This window comes from Vanellus vanellus (assembly GCF_965231255.1).
Source record: "Vanellus vanellus genome assembly, chromosome: 5".
NCBI lineage: Eukaryota > Metazoa > Chordata > Aves > Charadriiformes > Charadriidae > Vanellus > Vanellus vanellus.
The window spans coordinates 54,751,578-54,773,850 of record NC_138910.1 but is presented as its reverse complement, the minus strand read 5'-3'; the positions used below and the strand labels follow the sequence as shown (position 1 = coordinate 54,773,850).

General features: G+C 52.3%; 2 protein-coding genes across 2 annotated transcripts in view; both read left to right on the top strand.

The window, feature by feature from the left end:
- Positions 1-652: 652 nt before the first annotated feature.
- LOC309672505 (P-selectin-like) lies at positions 653-12,098 on the top strand (the record flags this gene model as incomplete). The annotated part of the gene is made up of 18 exons (XM_082484033.1): positions 653-757; positions 1,317-1,407; positions 3,899-4,288; positions 4,386-4,493; positions 4,609-4,791; positions 7,108-7,293; positions 7,425-7,610; positions 7,747-7,932; positions 8,066-8,251; positions 8,385-8,570; positions 8,707-8,892; positions 9,025-9,210; positions 9,346-9,531; positions 9,660-9,845; positions 10,032-10,217; positions 10,373-10,495; positions 11,189-11,219; positions 11,415-12,098. 18 exons carry the CDS (start codon positions 653-655, stop codon positions 11,467-11,469), a joined length of 2,946 nt encoding a protein of 981 aa, XP_082340159.1. The 3' UTR covers positions 11,470-12,098.
- A 153-nt stretch (positions 12,099-12,251) lies between these two features.
- ATF6 (activating transcription factor 6) overlaps positions 12,252-22,273 on the top strand; it is a gene marked incomplete at its 5' end in the record, with an annotated part of 82,235 nt that continues 72,213 nt past the window's right edge. The window contains 7 exons of the mRNA XM_082484032.1: positions 12,252-12,321; positions 12,444-12,520; positions 14,226-14,313; positions 14,650-14,744; positions 15,260-15,389; positions 15,634-15,840; positions 20,290-20,510. Of these exons, the coding sequence (XP_082340158.1) occupies positions 12,252-12,321; positions 12,444-12,520; positions 14,226-14,313; positions 14,650-14,744; positions 15,260-15,389; positions 15,634-15,840; positions 20,290-20,510 (888 nt within the window). The remainder of the gene's footprint in view (positions 12,322-12,443; positions 12,521-14,225; positions 14,314-14,649; positions 14,745-15,259; positions 15,390-15,633; positions 15,841-20,289; positions 20,511-22,273) is intronic.

The following is a 22,273-nucleotide window of genomic DNA, read 5'->3' as shown; positions in this document are numbered from 1 at the left end:
TTTGTGGAAGTTTATAAAGGATATTAACAACTCAGGGGAAGTTTCTCTGGCATGTTCTTGGACCTTTCTCATAAAGACTTAAAGGCAAAGACAGGAAAATATATTGTGTGTGTAACTGTTTATAAACGATATATGAAGATTCACAGCCAGTGCAAAAAGCCTGTGAACGAGGAGAGCATCCGGCACAGGAGCCGGGAGGCTGCGAGCCACGCTCCCGCTCAGCCTGCGTGGGACTTCGTCACACCTCATCCCTCCTCTGTCCTCTGACCACCAGCGTAGGTGCTGCGACACGGACATGGTGGGTCAGAGAGGTCTTGGTGCCCTGGGCACCATGGGTTGGGGCTGGACCTTTCCTGGGGGGGGCCTTCTCCACCTCCTGGGGGGCTCGGGCAAGCCTGGCTCATTGCGGGTCTGCTCCTGTGGCTGCCATGTCCCCGTGGCAGCGTGGGGACGCACCAGCTCCTGTTCCATGGGGCAGATGCCGAGCTGAGTCCCACCAGGGCTGACCCCGCTGCTCCCCTCCAGCACCGGGCTGGGAGCAGGGTCTCTGGGGGTGGGAGACCCCCGTGGCGGGGGCGGCGGGGGCGCGGGGCAGGATGCGGGCCGGCAGCGGGGCTGGGGTGGGAGGGGAAGAGGCCAAGGGCAGGGAGCGATGCTCTGCGCACCCGGAGGAAGTGTGAGCGCCGCTGCCCGCCAAGGGCCAGACGCGCCTGGCGCTGCCGGCAGCTGGGCACGGTGTGTCTGCGGCACCAACATGGTAGGTCCCGCTCCTTTCTTTGGGGATGAATTGGGGTCTGCCTGGGCAAGGGGGCTAGGGGAGGGCAGGGCCAGGGGTGGGCGCTGCTGGGAACCAGCGCTGCTGCCGGCGACCTGTGGGATGGACCCAGGCTGCCTCGGAGAGACCGTGCCCTGGGGCAGTGAGGCCATGCTGGGCACACAGGGCACTGCTGGGCACACAGGGCACCGTCGCCACAGATGCAGATGCCACCCCTGGGGGGGGCACAGGGCACACCCTTGAATTAGGGGGTCCCCAGGTGTGCTTTGCACTGCTGGCATGGTCCCCCCCTCTCCACTGCCCAGCTGTGCTGTGTGCACCAGCTCCCCCCCGCCAAAAAAAAAAAGTGCCACACCGGACAAGCCCTTTCTACAGCAGAGCTGTACTTGGCCGGTGGCACTGCGTGTGCCTGCGTGCAAGGTGGCACAAGCAACGTGCCCTTGTGGCTACCAGGACCCGCCTGGTAGTGGTGCGGGTGCTCGGGGAGGTGTGTGAGCCCCCGTGGGACGTGTGTGCTCACGGCTGTCTCCCTGACACGCAGGGCACCGCTGCGGGACTGCGGTCTGCTGGGAGGACGTGGGCTCTGGGCTCTCGCGGCATCTGCTACCTGGGCATCGCTGCCATCGCATGGGGTAAGCTGCCTGCTTGATAAGCCCAGCGTGACCCTGCTGCTGAGGAGGAGCCTGCAGGTCCGGGAAACTGGAGAAGGGCAGCGATGTTGTTTTGGGGGCCCATCGGTCATACCCCCATGGCTGCCAGCCCCAAGGTTGGATCTTCCTGGCCTGGGAGGGGGCTGCGTCTGCCTGGGTCAGCTCCCTCCAGGGGGTCTTTCTCCCCAGATGCTGCCTGGCTGATGGTGCGTTGTACCGTGAACCGGAGAGAGGTAGCAGCAGCTCTCCCCCTGCTATGGAGCTGGGCACCGACATAACCACAGGACCCACGGGTGCAAGGGGAGCACAGCTGTGCTGCTGCCATGAGGAGTTAAAGCTGCTAATTGACATCAGGAGAAGAAGTCAGAGTAGAGACTAATTTGGTTTTGCTGCCCGTAGGATATTTCCTTTGCATGTTGGTGTTGCACAGAGCAAGACCTGCCGGTGCCTGCTCTGTCCCTAGACATCCCCTGTGAGCTGGATGATCTTCCAAACGACCTTTCGTGACCGTGCTAAGGAACCGAGGCAAATGCAGAAGTGTCAGGGGGAGGCTGAGATTTTAGGTCTCAGGGGAAAACAAAAATGCAAAGGCACCCTGAGTGTGGTGAGTGCTGAGCACTGCCCCTGGGGGTAGGCGATGGGGGCTGCCAGAGGAGTGGAGGGGCCGAAACGCAGGCAAATGGCACCCAGGTGGGGGTTCAGCTCCAGGTGGGGCAGGGAGAGGTAACATAAGGCTGAGGGGAAGGAGTAGGGATGAGCTGTGCTGCAGAGAGGGTGTTACTAGTGGAGCTGGAGGAAAGAGGCAGGAGAGCGGGTAGAGGATGGGCGAGTGGAGGATGGGCAAGTAGTGGATGGTCTCCCTGGTCCTTCTCAGTTTGGGGATGGGGTGTGTGAGGGCAGCAGAGCAGCTGCCCTGAGCTGTGATGGTGAGGCAGCGAGGGCCAGTGCTTGAGTGGTGGGAGCTGAGGCTGGGGCAGGCTCCCAGGAGATGCCCTGAGGTGCTGTCCTGCAGCCCCAAACCCACAAGGGGTGAAGAGGAGGGCTGTTGTTGGAAGGCCATGTTTTCCTCAGCTTTGGTTTTGTTGAACAAAGTGGATAGTTTGCTCTTTCACAAGGAAAGCCAGAAAAATTATGGAAATTTTGCTCAGAAAAAAGCATAATTGTTGACCAAACCAGAGCCCTAATTAGACCTGGGAAGCACTAGATTTGCATCTAATCTGCAATGCCCAGACCTCTGTCTGCATGACCACAGTGTGATATGCTCCCCTGAGACACATGGTACCCCAGGCCGGTTGTTTGGAGCAAACTTTGACCTCCATCTCACTTTCTGCACAGTTGGAGATATGATCCCTATATCACTTTCTGCAGTTGTGGAGATACCTGCTTCTGCGGAGGGGGGAGGAAGCTTTTTTTTGTGGCTAAAACCCTTTGATTGCATCAAGTTGTGGTGCAAAATGCTGTAAATAAGAGCAGGGTTTCAACAAAGTGCCCTTCACTTCTGGGTGTGGGTTCCAGTTAATCTCTGGCTTTGCCCTGCCTGGTGGGCATGGCCAGGATGTGAACTTGACTTTTGCAAGAAGTTGTTTTGCAATACTGAATTTTACAAAACTCTTAAGACCATCTCTGGTTCAGATGAGCAGCTTGGGATCCAAATGCTTTTGGGGGTGAGGGCATGCTTGTTGCCCTGCCTTGCTCCAAGCTGACTCTCATGTAGAAGTGTAAAGCAAGAAAACCGAAGTGGTACACTTCTGCGCTCAAGGAAGGAACAGTGTTTAAGGAACCATCTTGATGTTGGGTTCCCTTTGGGAAACCTTTGTGGGCACGGGAGTGGGGCTGGACTTTCGTCCCTTGTGCTAGAACAAGAGGTAACAGGCACAAACTTGAACGTAGAAAGTTCCATCTTAACATGAGGAGTAACTTTACTTTGAGGGTGGCAGAGCACTGGAAGAGGCTGTCCAGAGAGGTTGTGGAGTCTCCCACACTGGAGACATTCAAAACCCACCTGGACGCCTTCCTGTGGTGCAACCTGCTGGAGGTGACCCTGCTCTGGCAGGGGGGTTGGACTAGATGATCTCCAGAGGTCCCTTCCAACCCTGACCATTCTGTGATTCTGTGAGGGGATAGAATCACTGATTGGGGCTCTTCTGCAACCTGTGCTCTGCCCACCCCATCCCACATTGCCCTCTGTCTCAGCCTTCGCCCCGTTTCCCTCACCTTCCTCATCCCTGTGCCATCCCCCTCTGTCCCACCTCAGTTGCTTCTGCCATGCCTCATCCACCCAGGTCTCCGTGTACCCTTAGAGCCCCATTCTCAGTCACACTTGTCCCTTTGTCCCGTCCCCTCACTCAGCTGGTCTCTGGCATCTCTTGGCCCTGATGCCAGCCCTAGCCCACCCTCATGTCCCAAAGGACCCTATCCCTGACCTGGCTTCTGTCCTTTCTGCATCGATCCCGGACCTCATCCTCTCTCACAGGCACAGTGACATGGGTAGAGGTGGGTGCCTGGACGTACCACTACAGTGACCAAGGGGACTACACGTGGGAACAGGCCAGGAACTACTGCCAGACCTTCTTCACCGACCTGGTGGCGATCCAGAACAAGCAGGAGATCGAATACCTCAATAAGAGCCTGCCCTTCCATGGGCGCTACTACTGGATTGGCATCCGCAAGCTGGGTGGCACCTGGACCTGGGTGGGCACCAGGAAGGCGCTGACAAAGGAGGCGGAGAACTGGGCAGCCGGGGAGCCCAACAACCGCCGCTCCAACCAGGACTGCGTGGAGATCTACATCAAGCGGCAGCAGGAGTCGGGCAAGTGGAACGACGAGCCCTGCAACCGGAAGAAAAAGGCGCTGTGCTACCGGGGTGAGCAGGGGCACCGCGGCGTGGACCTGGATTGGAGGGGGTGGGGACCTCGGCAGGGTGGCCAGTGGCTCCTGATGACCATCCTCTTTGTGCGCAGCCTCCTGCCAGCCCTTCTCATGCAGCCAGCGCGGTGAGTGTGTGGAGACCATTGGGAGCTACCGCTGTGAGTGCTACCCTGGCTTCCATGGCCCCGAGTGCGAGGACGGTGAGCCATCCATCCCCATCCCCATCCCCATCCCCATCCCCATCCCTCCCTCCCTGCTGGAGAGCAACAGCCCCGGTGCGCTCCTAATGGGCTGGCGGTGCCGCATCTCTCCCAGTTGTGCAGTGTGCTGAGCTCCAGCCCGAGGGAGTGCGCATGAACTGCAGCCATCCCTACGGAGACTTCAGCTACAACTCCACCTGCGTGTTTGGGTGCCAGGAAGGGTTTGAGCGACGAGGGGCGGGCACGCTGCGGTGCCTGGCTTCCCAGCAGTGGTCAGCAGAGACCCCCACCTGCACAGGTAGGGCCTGCCAGGGGCTGGGGAGGGGGGGGTCCCGGGGATGTGGCACTGATGCTTTGTGGGGGTCAGCCCCATGTGCCCAACGCTGCACAGGCAAGCAATGGTCTGGGCTCGCCGTGCCCCTGCCCTTCAGGGAAGCAGCTCCCGGTGCTGCATGTGGGGAGCAGTTCCCCGATAAGGCTGCAATGGGCAGAGTGACAGTGAGCTCTGCTCTCCCTGGCTGTCCCAGTGCTCTTGCTCGCTGTCCTGAATCCCACCCAGACATCAGAACCCTGTGTGCACCCGGCACCAGGGCAAGATGGTGTCTTGGCACCTCTATCACCCCAGTGACACCGTCTGAATCTCCCCAAGCCTACCCCGATCCACCTCGGGAAGGTGATTGGCATCTCAGGGGGTCCTCAGAGAAGAGTGAAGGGGGGCTGCCATCCTGCAGCCGGGGGAAGGGTGTATCCTGGCAGGGCTGGGCCACCGCGAGCGGGGCAAGGACCGGTGAGATGAGGTTAGATATAAGCTGGGAGGGACAGAGCGGGGCAGGAAGCCACAAAGGAGAGAAAGCTGTGGTATGTTATGCTGCAGGGGAAGGGAAAGTTCCCACCGGCAGCTCGAGGGTTTGCAGCCAGGCACCGAGTGCCCCAGAGAGATGCTGGAGTTTTTGAGGGGCATGTGACAGCCCTGCTCCACCTTCCCTGTGCCGCTGCGTGGTACATCTGCAGCCTTGCACAAGGGTGAGATGAGTCAAGGACTGGAGCAGACATGGGACACAACTGGGGACCCTCTGTACCAGGACACCCAGCAGGAGGGGTCAGGGCGTGGGCAGGGTCTCTGTATATATATATTATTTTTTTTTTAAAAAAAAAGCCTACCTTGAAGTTAGTGCTGCTGATGAAGCCTGTGCTGGGTCGACCCGTGACCCAACCCGGGGCTTGGTTTAGGCAGCTGAGACCAGCAAAACTTTCTGCAGTTAAGGGGAACAGGCACGGAGATACGATTGAGTGTCCTGTGGCCAGCATCCCCAGTGGTGGCAGGGTCAGGAGCTGGCTCCCAGTTTTGTGGAAGTCCCCCTAGACAAGCTGGGCTGAGCCTTCCCACTCCAGGCTTTTCAAGCTCCCAAAGGCTTGCTTTCCCAAAGCACTGCTCGCTTTTTCTGCTGGCTGTACGTATGATTGACTTTTCTTTTTTTGCAAAGAATCAGACGAGTCAGTCATTCACCTTTGCTGATAACGAAGCTGTGTTAGCAAGCATTGCCAGTTGGGTTTACTCCAAAAACGAGGAGAGGTTCCTGCTGTGGTGAGGATGATGGTGCTGCGGGCACCGCAAGGGATGAGGCTGCCTGCCCTGCCCTGTCTCTGCCTGCAGCCATCGCGTGCCCCCAGCTGGCTGCCCCCAAAAAGGGACGGGTCGCTTGCTCCCACGCGCATGGTGTGCTCACCTTCAATTCCACGTGTGCCTTCTCCTGCCAGGAGGGGTTTGAGCCAATGGGAGTGTGGATGCTGTGGTGCACGGCTGGTGGGGTCTGGACAGGGACCCCTCCACACTGCGAAGGTAGAGCCCAGGCTGCCTGCTGGGGTGTGCCTCAGCAATGGGTTTTGGGGGCCCTGGTAGGCACCTCCAGGGATCCTGCGGGGAACCAGGCTTGCCTGTAAGATGGCTATGAAAGAAAAAGTCTACTAAGAAAAATGTTTGTTGTCAGTCTGACAGCAGAAGGTGCAGGGAATGGGATTTGTCTCACCCGGGCTGGGTGCTGGTGGGTATTTGATGTCCCCCCCTGGCACCAACCTGCAGTGGTCCTGTGGGCAGCGGAGCCACTCGCCCCAGCAAATGTTGAGTGCTGCCCTGGCAGGCAGCGAAGCACACCAGGCACAGCCTGGGGAGACTGGCACACAACCCTTACAGCTATTGCAGTCATCCTGTCGTGGTCCCCTACAGCCCCAAAGCCAACTGGGTGTCCTTCCCCCTGCCACTGTGACAAGGATGGAGGCAGGTCTCTGCTCCCCTCCCGGGAGGGAGACAAGTAGGACTGCAGCAGTCATGGTCCTTCATCTGGGGGGTTGCAACTGGGGCTATGCAGGGGATAAACAGGGCTTTGGCAGAGCACCAACTGCCTCCCCCCTCCCCCCAGGAAATCACTCATATGGCAGTAAAATCATTGTACCCATTACATTTCTACTGTTTGTGAAGAGGTGAGACGTGTCTGGGCAAGAAAAGTAAAGCAAAGACATTTTACCGTAGAATTGGTTTTGTTTGATTGGAATTCAGCCCTAATCCCTAGATTTAAGCTCATCTATCCTGTGTCTGAGACATGCTCTCCCATTGCAGCCATCGCCTGCCCAGTGCTCAATCCTCCAGATTGGGGAGAGCTGAACTGCTCCCACCTGCACGGGGACTTTGCCTTCGGCTCCACGTGTGCCTTCTCCTGCCAGACAGGGTTTGCACTGATGGGGTCGAAGAATCGTGAGTGCACAGCCACAGGGACATGGACTGGAGATGCCCCACGCTGTGAAGGTACAGTCGCTTCTAGAGCTCAGGGTGTCACTGGCCTTGGGGTGACCCTAGAATTTTGCCCAGCCTCTTGTACTCAACAGTTTAGCCTTGTAGTCCCCAGGCTCCTACTTAAAGTATATATATCCCTGCAGCCATCACCTGCCCAGTGCTCAGTGCTCCAGATCAGGGACAGCTAAACTGCTCCCACCTCCATGGGGACTTCACCTTTCGATCCACATGTGACTTCTCCTGCCAGATGGGGTTTGCACTGATGGGGCCAGAGAGCCGCGAGTGCATGGCCACAGGGACCTGGACTGGGGATGCCCCACGATGCAAAGGTAGAGTTGCTGCTCAGGGTGACACAGGCCTTGGGGTGACCCTAGAATGTTCTTGGGTGTCTCTGTCCTTTCATTCCAACAGTTTAGCCTTGTAGTCCCCTGGCTCCCGCTTGAAGTGTCTCTCTTTACCCTGCAGCCATCGCCTGCCCAGTGCTCAGTGCTCCAGACCAAGGAAAGCTGAACTGCTCCCATCTCCATGGGGACTTTGCTTTTGGCTCCACATGTGCCTTCTCCTGCCAGATGGGGTTTGCACTGATGGGGTCAAAGAGCCGTGAGTGCATGGCCACAGGGACCTGGACTGGGGATGCCCCACGCTGTGAAGGTAGCGCTGCTGCGAGAGCTCAGGGTGTCACTGGCCTTGGGGCATCCCTAGGATTTTCCCCAGCCTCTTGTACCCAGCAGTTTAGCCTTGTAGTGCCCAGGCTCCTGCCTGAAGTGTATCTCTATCCCTGCAGCCATTGCCTGCCCAGTGCTCAGCGCTCCAGACCGAGGAGGGCTGAACTGCTCCCACCTCCACGGGGACTTTGCCTTCGGCTCCACATGTGCCTTCTCCTGCCAGATAGGGTTTGCACTCACGGGGTCAAAGAGCCGTGAGTGCCTGGCCACAGGGACCTGGACTGGGGAAGCTCCACGCTGTGAAGGTAGCGCTGCTGCTAGAGCTCAGGGTGTCACTAATCTTGAGGAACACCCTAGTGTCACCCCAGCGCCTTGGTCCCAACAGTTTAGCCTTGTAGTCCCCAGGCTCCTGCTTGGAATGTGTCTCTACCCCTGCAGCCATCACCTGCCCAGTGCTCAGTGCTCCAGACAGGGGACAGCTGAACTGCTCCCACCTCCATGGGGACTTCACCTTTGGCTCCACATGTGACTTCTCCTGCCAGATGGGGTTTGCACTGACAGGACAGGAGAGCCACGAGTGCACGGCCATGGGGACCTGGACTGGAGATGTCCCAAGATGCGAAGGTAGAGTTGCTGTTCAACGTGTCGCAGGCCTTTGGATGACTCTCAGATGTTCTTTGGTGTGTTGGTCCTTTCATTCCAACAGTTTAGCCTCGTAGTCCCCAGGCTCCTACTTGAAGTGTCTCTCTTTACCCTGCAGCCATCACCTGCCCAGTGCTCAGTGCTCCAGATCAGGGACAGCTGAACTGCTCCCACCTCCACAGGGATTCCACCTTTGGCTCCACATGTGCCTTCTCCTGCCAGATGGGGTTTGCACTGATGGGGTCAAAAAGCCGCGAGTGCACGGCCACAGGGACCTGGACTGGAGATGCCCCACGCTGTGAAGGTAGAGTTGCAGCTCAGGCTGTGACAGGGATGACCCTGGGATGTTCTCTTGTGCCTTGGTCTTCTTCTCATCCCAGCAGTTTAGCTTTATAGTCCCCAGGCTCCTACATAAGTGTGTCTCTTTACCCTGCAGCCATTGCCTGCCCAGTGCTCAGCGCTCCAGATTGGGGAGAGCTGAACTGCTCCCACCTCCACGGGGACTTTGCTTTTGGCTCCACATGTGCCTTCTCCTGCCAGACAGGGTTTGCACTGACAGGGCCAGAGAGCCGCGAGTGCATGGCCACAGGGACCTGGACTGGGGATGTCTCACGATGCAAAGGTAGAGATGCTGCTCCAAGACTCACAGGCCTTGGGGTGACTCTGGGATGTTCTTGGGTGTCTTGGTCCTCTTGCCCCAGTAGTTTAGCCTCATAGTCCCCTGGCTCCTGCTTGAAGTGTATCTCTATCCCTGCAGCCATCACCTGCCCCACGCTCAGCGCTCCAGACCGAGGAGGGCTGAACTGCTCCCACCTCCACGGGGACTTTGCCTTCGGCTCCACATGTGCCTTCTCCTGCCAGATGGGGTTTGCACTCATGGGGTCAAAGAGCCGTGAGTGCCTGGCCACAGGGACCTGGACTGGGGAAGCTCCACGCTGTGAAGGTAGCGCTGCTGCTAGAGCTCAGGGTCTCACTGGCCTTGGGGTGACACTAGGATGTTCCCCAGCCTCTTAGTCCCAACAGCATAGTCTCCCAGGCTCCTTTCTGAAGTGTGCCTCTTTACCCTTGCAGCTGTCAAATGCTCAGCACTGGCCACCCCTAAGATGGGCCAGGCTGCCTGCTCCCACCTCCACGGGGACTTTGCCTTCGGTTCCACATGTGCCTTCTCCTGCCAGGTTGGGTTTGTGCTGATGGGGCCGGAAAGCCGCAAGTGCACGGCCACAGGGACCTGGACTGGGGACACCCCACAATGCAAAGGTAGATCTCATGGTCACACGTGTGTCTGGAAGTGCTCTGTTGTAGCAGACTGCTTTCCCCAGCATCCCCTTCTCCTTAGCATCCCCAGGCCATGGCAGCTCATCCCCTGGCTCCCCAGCCCACATGTCCCCTTTCCACCACCGTCAGTCCCGTCTTATTCATGATACTGCTGTGCTTTATCTCCAGCCATCAGCTGCCCAGTGCTGGACGCCCCTAGCAGAGGCCAGATGAGCTGCTCTCACATGCACGGGAACTTTACATACAACTCCACATGCACCTTTTCCTGCGAGGAAGGGTTTGTTCGGATGGGAGCAGAGGTGCTCCGGTGTGCGGCCACAGGGAACTGGACCAGACATCCCCCGGTCTGCGCAGGTACGGTGGGAACCCCCCACCCCTCTAGCACTGGGGGTGGGTGTTCCAGCTCCCTACAGCACCTCTTGAATGTGGTGGGGGGCACCCCAGAAGCTTGGGCGCTGTGACATGCTTCTGCCAACTTTCTAACCTGTGGGTCTGTGGATCTTTTTCAGAGGACGGTGCCCCCTTCTTAAAGCAAGTCCTGGCTTACAGCAGCGGCACAGCTCTGGCAGTAGCCGGCATCGTGCTTTCAGGGACGCTCATTGCCCTCCTCGCCAAGAGGCTCAGCGACAGAGGTACAGAAATGCCTCCAGCAGCCTCCCATCACTTTGGCTAGGGACTCTTAGATCAGGGGGTTACAGAGTCCCAGGAGGGGGTGGGATGATCAGAAGACAGAACAAGAGGGAATGGCTTCAAGTTCCAACAGGGTAGATTTAGACTGAACGTTAGGAAAGAATTTTTCACAGAAAGAGTGGTTGGGCATTGGAATAGACTGCCCAGGGAGGTGGTTGAGTCACCATCCCTGAATGTGTTTAAGAGACGTTTAGATGTGGTGTTGGGGGATATGGTGTAGGGGACAACTTTGTAGAGTAGGGTAGATGGTTGGACTCGATGATCCCAAGGGTCTCTTCCAACCTAGACAATTCTATGATTCTATGATTCTAAGACTTGAACAGTGTGACTGCCTCAATCCATGTGTTTTATTTGCTGCGAGTGGCTTTGGTCTGGCTGCCCTTCCTTGGCAGTTTGTCCAGCTGGAAGCGTCAGCAGCCAGGTTTGGAGGGCAGAGCCAGGAAAACACCGTAATTGCAAGGGGCAGAAGGCAATTGTTTCAGCTCCCCCTCCCTGCTCCCTCCTGTGCTTGTCAAACTTGGTTCAATATTTCAGACGCTGCTGCTGCAGCTTCTCAAGTCCCTCACTAAACAGATCTGGTTATTTCTTTTCTATCATCTGCACTGCCCATGCTGACATTTTGACACCGTTATCAGAGGAGAAGAAGAAGCTCCTGAACCCCACCAGGTGAGAGCTGTGCTGTGCAGGAGGGTGGCTCTGCCCTGTGCCCGTCACAGCCCCGTCATCACCCCACATCACCCAGATCTGCCCATATGAGGCTGCTTTTATATGCAGTGGGAGCATCTTTGGGGCTGACGGGGCTGTGCTAACCCCTGCCCTTAGCACTCCTGCCATCTTGACACCCTTGTCCCTGTTTTCCAGTGACCTTGGATCACCGGGCACCTTCACCAATGCAGCGTACGATGCCAACCTGTGAGGTGAGCGCCGCCAAGACCCTCACAGCACCCTGCGCTCTCGCAGCGCACCGGACACGTTCCCCTCCTGCTTCTGCTGGGAGCCACACGTGGAAAATTCACCCGGGGCAGCTATCCCCCTGGCTGGGGTGCTCCCAGGTGGGGACACCCCTTGGGGAGGGGGACAGAAGGACGGACCCGCTGCTTTCTGTGCTGCACCGAGAGGGGCGACATCGGCTCTGGCTCTTCTCTGCTTCCAGCCTGGCCATGACCAAAACCCACCGTGTCCCCCAGTGCCGCAGACCCCGTGGGAGCTGCTGTGGGGGCTCAAGGGGCCCTCACGCCCCCAACCCGCAGTCCGGACCCCTGCTGCCGCGGGTGGAGACCCACGCTGCGGGTACACTGCCACCTTCTCCCCCCCCGGCGGGGAGTGGAGCTGCCTTCCTGCACCACCCACGCACGAAGATCGCTGAAGACCATGTCGGAGCCGGGGGCCCGCCTCCATCGCCTGCTGCCAGACCCCCTTCCCCTCACGGAGCTGCCTCCCTTCCCTTGGATCTTCACCCGTGGCTCCCTCCCCTTTCCCCCACTCGTGCTTGTGTCAGCGGGGCCCACTTGTGTCAGCGGGGCCCGAATAAACGTCTGTGTCTAACGAGCCGCCTCCGTGTGTCTGGGGGTGGGCGGGGAAGCGAAGCCGCCGCGCTGCGCCGTATGTCCTCCGGCGGCCGCCGTAGGAGGGGCGGGGCGGGACCGGGTGGGGCGCTTCCCGGAAGGAGACGTGTGTTTCGGAAGGAAGGCGGAAGCCATGGCGGCGGCGGAGGCCGAGTGGGAGCCGGCGGGGCTGCTGCCGGTGCCGGGGGGCGGCCTCGATTGGGGTGAGTGGAGCTGAGCGCCGCGGCGGAGCGCTCGGGGGTGAGGGGACGGGGGATGGGCCCGGGCGGTGGGGAGCTTCCCCGCCGGGACCGGACCGGCGCTGAGGCCTCTGTCTCTCCCGCAGAGGCGGTGCTGGGCGAGGAGCTGAGCGAGCTGCTGGGCGCCGCGGAGTCGCGGCGGGCCCCGAGGGACGAGCCCGACGTGAGTACCGGGATCCCCCCCAGGGAGCAGCGCGGTGGGTTTCGGGGCGGCCGCCTGGCAGGAGGCACTCGAGCTCCCGGGCTGGAGGGCCGGAGGCGTACAGGCCTTCAGCCGCGCACCCCGGCCTTGGCTGATGAGGTGCAGAGTTGTCCACCTGTTAATAAAGTGTCGGTATCAAAGCCATAGGTTTAAACGCCAAGGTCAAAGGGGAGAGTGTAAGGAGAAAGGTCGGGGTGCTGTGCCCAGGAAGAGCTGTCTTGTCGCTGACCTAATGAAGGTAAACTTCCCCTGTGAGTCCGTGCTGATGGGAGAGTACATTTCTGAGTTACACATAAGGAGAACTGTGGGTACATTACATCTATGTCCACCAATGCTGTGCTTTATCTCCTTGCCTATAACATGGCCTCTTGTTTTCTTTTCCATTTTTTGGATTTTCTCCTAAGTGCTTTTTTTTGCAGCCTTACGCATTAGTCCCTGTGTTTTTCACTGTCTGATCATACGTATTGCTTTTTCTGTCCCGGGGCGTTTGCCTCATGGATTCTCCACTCTCTCTTCTTTGCCTTGTGTTCTCTCTGCTCACTGTGTCCTAATGCACCTCCAGAGCAACCCCTGGGTTATCCGACATGAACCTCAGGTACTAAGAGCATGCCTACAGGTGTTATAGAGCTATGCACTGGAGAAAATTTGGAAACTCTGTATTGTACGAGGGCAGGGTATCGCCCATCAGCTGGTCAGCATTAGTTACCTGTGTGGAGGCTCTTGCTGCACAGCTCAAGATTTAGTTTTGGGTCATTCTTCCTATAAATATGCTCTGATGAGCTTTTTCTTCATCCTAGCCTGCAAATACTAATTTCTGAGTGGTCCACAGACTTTCTGAGCCTCCCTTTATGAGGCAAGTTGAGAACATAAGGAGAGATACATTTGCAGGATAGGTTTTAGCAGGAAAGTCTCTGCTATGTATTTATATATGTTTGGTATGTAATATTTACGTTTTTCATACAAGTGTTCATAAAAATGTTACATTTGAGTAAGGAACTGAGGCTCACAGTTGCATCAGTGGAAAAAATGGAGCAAAAACTGATCACTGTTTTAAAGGTTGTGCAGTATGTAATATACATGAAGTGATTTTAGTCTCCTTTTTTCTGTTGGAAAAGGAAACTGGTGTCCCTGGCTTTAGAAGATGATCATGTCAGTTTATTCAAGTATAGGGCGGCCTAATACATACTATTCATCAGATCTTAAGCAAATCAGTCCTTGTGTGTTTCTTCCTGCTGGTAAACTGACACTGATGCTGCTTTTATAAATAAAGTGCTTTGAGATGTGATGATGGAAGGGCATTAAGTTAATCGTTCAATTAAGAGGAAGGGGTGGATGCCAACAAGTTGCTAAAACTTGTGTTTTATACAAGGTGGTTCAGTGACTGGACTTAGAACTTTCACTTCACAAATTACTGATAACAGTATGGTAATTAATTATGGTCTTAAACTGGTATGCTCCTTTCCTACTGCTCTAAGCTTTAGAATAAGCCTTGTCTTGTGTATTCCAGCTGAGAATTGCTCCCTTAAGGGCTTTTACCTCTGCTGTTTGAAGGCAACTGAAGTGATAGTTTTGTTTTCCAGAGCTGTAAGAATGTGAACATAATGGCTGGTATTTTCAACTTATATTGTCTTTTTGTATTGTTTCTTTTTCTGAACTGTCATTTCAGGAAAATGATCTCTGTAACTTTAATTTTGATTTGGATTTAATGTCTTGGGACTCGGATCTTTGGAATCTTACAGGTCATGCATATGCAGGTAATTTACCTTTTGTATTTTGCAGATGTGACTATTCCCCCGCACCCCACAAGGGTGAGCTGCTATAACTTTAGGATAGTGATAACTTATGTGAAACTATTTGATGTCCTGCAGTGTTTAGCTCTCTGATGAGATGTCATGCTGCATTTCTGTAGTGTGGGTCCAGCTGGTGAGGGCTGCCCTACAAGCTAAGCTGTTTAGTATCTTTAACCTCACTATGTTTTCTGCTGTGCCTCGCTTCAGGAATTAAATAGCTAGTGTAGGACAGTATGTTCCTTACTGATCTCCCATTGTTAAACACTTGTACAGTAAAATTTCTTTATCTGCCTCTTGCAGATGCAAGCGTGAAGACAGAACCCTTATCACCAGCCACTTCAAATTGTTCAGTTCCTTCTCCGTCGTCTGTGGATTCTCCAGTGCAGAATGTGCCTGTATGCAGAAACCTCCATGTAACACACATAGGAGCAGTCATTCAGAACCAGCTGGGTCAAACAAAAGGCCCAGTGATTTACTTGTCTGATCAACTTCGTGGCATAAGAAGAAACAGTTTATTTTTCCAACCCCTGCAAAAACAACTTCCCTTCAGTGATGTTTTCCTTCCTCTCCTGCTGTGACCCATTCTAAAAAAAGCATGTTCAATTCTGTCTCTGCAGTTGTGTGTGTTGGCCTGGTTGCCAAACAAAATGCCTTCTAAAATCTAGCAGTTGCTGGCCTCTGGCCCTCTTCGCTCTCCTGATAAGGAGAGGTACTACTTTGGTTTTCAGCGGTACTTGACATTGACCAGAATAAAACTGCAGAGCAAAATCTTTCTCCTGTTTGCTGAAGCAGCAACACAGATGTGATGAAAGGCTGTTATACTCTGAACTGCTCGTAGATGCTTTTACATGTTTCTGAAGCATTAAGATTAATGCTTGCTTACATGAGATCACGTACTTTCTGTCTGCAGGATGATATGGACTTCAGCTGTAGCTCCCAGATGTCTCCCATCTCTCTCTACAGCAAGAGCTGCAGAAGCCCTGCATCCCCCGAAGGAGATGGAGGGAAGAAGCCTGCTGTCAGCATCACTTCTCGGTCTGGTATGAAAGATTGGGTTACTTTGGTTTCGCAGATACTGCATATTGTCTTGCCTGTGAATGTTTAACTAACAGACGCTAGTATATTCTGTCATTTCTGACTTGAATTTGTGATCAGGTATGTCTATTTTTAACTAATATTATAGATGGGTAAAAAAAAAAAACCATACTGAAAGTCATGTTATTACTGCTTGAATTCTTTATTCTTTATCTTCTGGTCCAACTCTGGCCCTTTTTCCTTTCCTAGCAAATAACTCTGCAAAGACCCTGAAGAAGTGTGGTCAGACTGCGTCCAGGCCTTTGATACAACCCAAACCCCTTTTGCCTGCTGTACCTGATGCTCAGGCTAACATTGGCATCCCAGCTAAAACCATCATTATTCAGACTCTTCCTACGCTTGTTCCGCTGCCAAAGCATCAACCAGTTGTTAACATCCAGCCAGCACCTCCTAAAGGTAGGAGAATTGTCTTGACTGAGCTAGGTCTTGGGGGTGAACGCTATGTCTGTTTGGGATGGTTGCTAGAATGAAGTTAGCATTGGTGGCTGGAATGGGGGGGGGGGGGCAGGGGGGGAGGGAAGAGGGTTCCTACATGCTTTGCTGAAATAGTGTTAGGTTGAGAAGATGGCCTTACCCATCTCTCATATAGACCTATGAGAAACAGTACTCACCGGGGTATTATGTGGAATCATAGAATCATAGGGTTGGAAGGGACCTCTGGAGATCATCTAGTCCAACCCCCCTGCCAGAGCAGGGACATCTTAGAGCAGGTTGCACAGGAACGCGTCCAGGTGGGTTTTGAATGTCTCTAGAGATGGAGACTCCACCACCTCCCTGGGCAGCCTGTTCCAGTGCTCTACCACCCTCAAGGTAAAGAAGTTCCTCCTCATGTTTAGGTGGAACTTCCTATACTCAAGTTTGTGCCCGTTACCTCTTGTCCTGTCACTGGGCACCACCGAAAAGAGCCTGGCCCCATCCTCCTGGCACCCACCCTTTAAGTATTTATAAGCATGGATCAGGTCCCTCCTCAACTGTCTTTTTTCCAGACTAAAGAGACCCAATTCCCTCAGTCTTTCTTCATAAGAGAGGTGTTCCAGTTCCCTAATCATCTTGGTAGCCCTATGCTGCACCCTCTCCAGCAGTTCCCTGTCCTTCTTGAGCTGGGGAGCCCAGAACTGGACACAGTACTCCAGGTGCGGCCTCACCAAGGCAGAGTAGAGGGGGAGGATGACCTCCCTCGACCTGCTGGCCACACTCTTCTTGATGCACCCCAGGATGCCACTGGCCTTCTTGGCCACAAGGGCACATTGCTGGCTCATGGTCATCCTGTTGTCCACCAGGACTCCCAGGTCTCTTTCTACAGAGCTGCTCTCCAGGAGGTCAGCCCCCAACCTGTACTGCTGCATGGGGTTATTCCTCCCCAGGTGCAGCACCCTACACTTGCCCTTATTGAATTTCATAAGATTCCTCTCTGCCCAACTCTCCAGCCTGTCCAGGTCTCTCTGTATGGCAGCACAGCCTTCTGGTGTGTCAGCCACCTCTCCCAGCTTTGTATCATCAGCAAATTTGCTGAGGGTGCACTCTATCCCCTCATCCAAGTCATTGATGAATGTATTGAACAGGACTGGACCCAGTACTGACCCCTGGGGAACACCACTCGTCACTGACCTCCAACTAGACTCTGCGCCCCTAACCACAACCCTCTGAGCTCTGTCTTGCAACCAGTTCTCAATCCACCTTACTGTCCATTCATCTAACCCACTCTTCCTAAGCTTCCCTATGAGGATGCTGTGGGAGACCGTGTCGAACGCCTTGCTGAAGTCAAAGTAGGCCACATCTAGCCCTCTTCCCTCATTTATCCATCCAGTCACCCCATCGTAGAAGGCTATCAGATTAGTCAGGCATGATTTCCCCTTGGTGAATCCATGCTGAGTACTTCTGATAGCCTTCTCTTCCTCCACGTGCCTTGAGATGACGCCCAGAACAAGCTGTTCCATCATCTTTCCAGGGATGGAGGTGAGGCTGACCAGCCTGTAGTTCCCCGGTTCCTCCTTCTTGAAGACTGGAGTGACACTGGCTTTCCTCCAGTCCTCAGGCACCTCACCTGTTCTCCAGGACCTTTCAAAGATGATGGAGAGTGGCCCAGCAATGACCTCTGCCAGCTCCCTCAGCACTCTTCGGTGCATCCCATCAGGGCCCATGGACTTGTGAATATCTAATTGACCTAACTGGTCCCTCACTTGATCGTCCTCAACCCAAGGAGAGTCCTCCTCTTTCCCCGTTACTTTCTCCACGCCTGGGACTCCTGAGGGCTCAGCCGGGTAGTAGAGACCGACGCAAAGAAGGCATTAAATAACTCCGCCTTCTCTGCATCCTCCATCACCATGGCTCCTGTCTCATTCAACAGTGGGCCCACAGCTTCTCTGGTCATCCTTTTGCCTGCAATATACTTGAAGAAGCCCTTCCTGTTTGAGCTTGACATCCCTTGCCAGGTTTAGTTCCAAGGCGGCCTTGGCTTTCCTTGTTTCATCCCTGCACACTCTGGCAGCATTCTTGTAATCTTCCCAAGGGGTTAGGCCGTTCTTCCACTGAGTGTAAACTTCCTTCTTCCACTTGAGCTTGTTCAGAAGCTCCCTGCTCAACCAGAATGGAAGACAGTATAGCAAAAGAGACTACGCTGAGCACTGGCAGCTGTGGAGATAAAACTGCTGATTTGGAAGTATCTCTAGGGACCCTTTGCTTTCCTCTACTTGTGATGGCAAGTGATGCGTAAGGTGATTACAGTGCTATTCTGTCATAACCAAAGGCAGATCCAGCAGGATCAGTTAGGACGGCTTGAATGAAGCTTGAAAGCTTGGTAGGAGTGATAAAAGCTTTTTTTACCCACGTGAAACTCTGCCACAGGATAGTGGAAACATGAGTTTATCTCACTTAACAGCATTAAATAGGATGTGAAATCTGCTGAAAGTTGAGAGCCATGTTACAGGTTAGAGAAGTTGCTTACAGCTGCAAGCTGATGTTAGCAACAGGCAAGCGATTTCCTGTCCACTGATCATTCTTCATTCCTCCTGTTACTCTATAACAGATTTCTGAAGTAGCTTGAGCCTTCGTTTCTGAATCCAAAGCATTATTTTACTCTTTAGCTAAGGCAGTATGGACATTACTTGCATTGCTGAAATTGTCAGATGCAGTTGCTTGTTTTCACCAGCTGATGGCTGCAGTCTCTTGCGGTTGACTGTACAGGCACTGAGGCATGGAACAAATACTTATGGGCATGTGTCTAGAAATTATTGCAATAGTGAAAAATTTGCCTTCGTTACTAGTTGCTCTTCCATCAGGAGTTAAGCCAAAACTGGAGACACTGACATGTGTTACAACATGCCTAAGATGGTTAGACTGCCTAAAACACAGTCAGTGTGACCTAATTCTTATTCCTTCTGATGTTCCAGCTGATAAAATACCATCTGGCATAAGGAATGTTGGGGATATGGATTTTCTGGATATAAGTATAGTACTGTGATGATCAGCTGCTTCTTTTCCCTGTAGAGAAGTCAGGAGACTAGTTTCTGTGAGGCACTGTAGAGGAAATACTTTGGGGAAAGTATTTTCATGACATGTATTTACTTTAACTGATGATGCATTTAAAAATTCTGTTGTGCCACTTCCATGACAAAAACCATAGGGATTTTTTTTCATTAATCAAAATCCCCTGCACATGATAAGTTGGAGCTACCAGTTTGAAATATGACAGTATCTTCAAAGGAGCACAAGGCATGATATTTTTACAGTCCCTTTCATAAAAACTTAAAAAAGAAAGCATGATCTTAGAGCATCACATACTTTATGTATATAAAAAAAATGTGGAAATAATCTCAAATTCACCATTTGAAGCTCTTAAATAGGGTAGTACAAACTTATGATGTCTTCAAGACTATCTCTGCAAAAAATGAGATCTAATTCTGCTTCTCATGCTTAAAAGATGGTGAATTGCTTCATTTTTCATCTTCCAGAAGGTTGGGTAAATGCTGTAATACATCGTTGTGCATTTTGATTGGAATGCTCAGCTGGAACATGCTGTTTCTGAAAGCTGTCGAGGTCATCCTGTTACAAAGGATTGGAGAAACGTTTGTGTGTTTTCAGACAACAAAATATTACTCAAGCACCTGCTTGAGTTAAACGTAGTTGTTGGATTGAAATTTATTGGAAGTGGCTGTTTTTAATTCCATTTCAAACTCCGTCCGTATTACCCCATTTTTTCTGCTTGCTTTTCTTTAAGCTCTGTTCAACTTGTGCATAAAATTTCTTACCTAAGATACTTTTTAAAAAAATTGGTCTTGTGTTAGTGTGAACTGGGGCTTTAACTTATGTTTTGAAAGTGTAACATGCATTGTTCTTTCTCGTTCATCTTTCTCTATGCTGTTTCTGAATTGGTTTGTATAGTATGAGTCATTTCTGTGTAGTAAGTTTTCCATTGAATACAGCAATAACGTAGGGATGGACAAAAGGGAGGAGGAGGATTGAGGTAAGCTGGTTAAGTTCTTTGAAAAAGTTGCTCAAAGTGCATCAAGTGTTAGCAATACTGAAATTAGTAATGTTTCTAACAAGTTTTAACTTCTCTTAACTTTGAAGAGCTTTTGGGAGAGCGCTTGGATCCCTTTAATATGCGTAGTTTTGGTTTGCAGGATGAATGAAGAGCCCTGCAAACTTTTGAGCTTTTTTTTTCTTTTCCATTGCTATTCTGTGGAATATACTAATGCTGTAGAATTAGACTCGAAATAAATCGTGCGGGGCAGGAGATGAAGCAAGGCTTTCTACCTCCTTTATCAGTATTCCCCTACAAACTGGTCCTGTACAAATCCATTTCATATCTTACGCTGAGCACTCCTGTTTGTTCTTGTGTTCTAGGTAAATCGGTGGTGCTCCCCCAGCCCACTGTGGTACAGCTCCAAGCTTCTGGGGTGCTTCCTGCCTCCCAGCCAGTCATTGCTGTCACCGGAGGGACCACGTCACTTCACAATCATACGGTGAATGTGTTGCCTCCAGCTGCTGGAAACGGCTCAACAAGCGGCAAAATACCAGTGACTAAGCCCCTGCTTCAACGCACCACACCAGCAATGGGGCTGGATGTAAGTTCTGACTGTGTCATGATAACTAATAACCAAAGCTTGGAAACAGTTTACAGTTAACTGTATGTGGGATATAATGGCAGAACCAGGTCGCTTTTGAGTCTTGGGAAGACGGAGCTGTAGTTGGACTCATCTAATAGGATTTCAAACAGTAAACAGGGAATTCAGCAGCTTGGCCAAGAATGGGGGGGAACAGCTTGATATCTGCTGGCCTGCCTGGAGTTGCAGACCAGGTATTGTCTGCACTGTGGCAGAAGACAGTGCTGATATATTTTTGCCTTTGCTTGTCTTCTCAGCTGCAAGCTGTCAATGGCTGGAGCTCTCTTACATATATGAAGATTTGATATATCTAATTTTTGATTAGTGCTACACCATTTTTCTAATCCATATAATAAAAATGCTCCTTTGGAAGTAGATGAATTGGAAATGTCAGCACTAGGCCTGATTCTATTTTCATCCCCTTTATCTCCCCAGATTTTACTCATGATTTTTAGAAACTTCAGGTATTGAGTTTCATATGATCCTAATATCTTCATGCTCCCTTTTGATCATATACTAAATGAGTAGAAAAGGGGTAAGCTCTCAACAGTCACTGTGCAAATAAGTTTTTCCACAGTAGCTGACAGTAAGCAGTAGGTGTAAACTGAAATAGCTTTTGAGACGTGTGAGGTTTTTTTCCCTCTTTGGCTTTGACATCTTAACTGGCTAGCAAGCTGGGTGATAACTTGATTTAGTTCCTAGTAGTTTGGAGTTGCTTTGGTTGCATTTTGTTGTCCAAAGGAAGGCATGGTTGTGGAAAGTACCAAAGCTTCTTTGTGGCTTTTAAACTCTCAGGGTGTCATTCTCCAGTGTGGTATTCCAAGTGCAGTTGTCGTGAGAGTCCTATCGCATCTCTCGACGTGAGGGAGAAAACATTGGTGTCCATTCATGTGAAATTTTGCAGCAGTCATCTGTTTATTAGCAGTGCAGGACACTTTCTCAAAGGCATGTGCCTTCTGGCTTCTTTGAAGGGATATTGTACGGTTTCCTAGTGTCTGAGAATTGCCACTCATGCTTGATGTTACATTTTCCTCACCATTAGTGTTTTTGTGGGGACTGCATTTTCAAATGAAAAATTACTTGCTACAAATAATTCAGCAGCCAGACTGCAGTGGAAACCTAACATTGAATTTGCAAGAAGCTAACATAGGTCTGTCAGTAGACAGACCAATTAAGAATGCTACATTTTTAAATTATAATTGCCTGCCATGCAAAACCAAACTGAAGAGATCTGTCAGCGGTTATTAGATTTGTGACTCTTTGTAATCAGGACTAGCGTGGCATCTTGCCATTGTCTGAATATAAGGTTTAATTAGGCAAAACACCCTTATTGTTATCATGCATCATATTCACATCTGCTACAGTCCATAGTCCAATGTGTAGCTGGGGTAATAGCTGAATCGCTGTTTTGAACAATGTTTGTGTGGGCATTTCCACCTGAAGCTGTTCTAGGGAGGCAGTTTTAAGACTTAGTATCAGCCTAAGTGCTGCGCATCTTACCTGTGTTTATTGAAACAAGAAAAAACACTTGCAACTGCTCTTTGGCACATACTATGAAATAGCACTTCGAAAAACAACAAACGTTTCAGGATACAGCTGGCACCAGCAGGGTTAAAACATCTTGCAACTACCGTAGACACCATATGTGGCGCTCGGAGCTGCACAGATGTAGCTGTTATTTGAGCTCTGTAACACGTGTTTTTGTTTGCTAATCTAAGCAGATG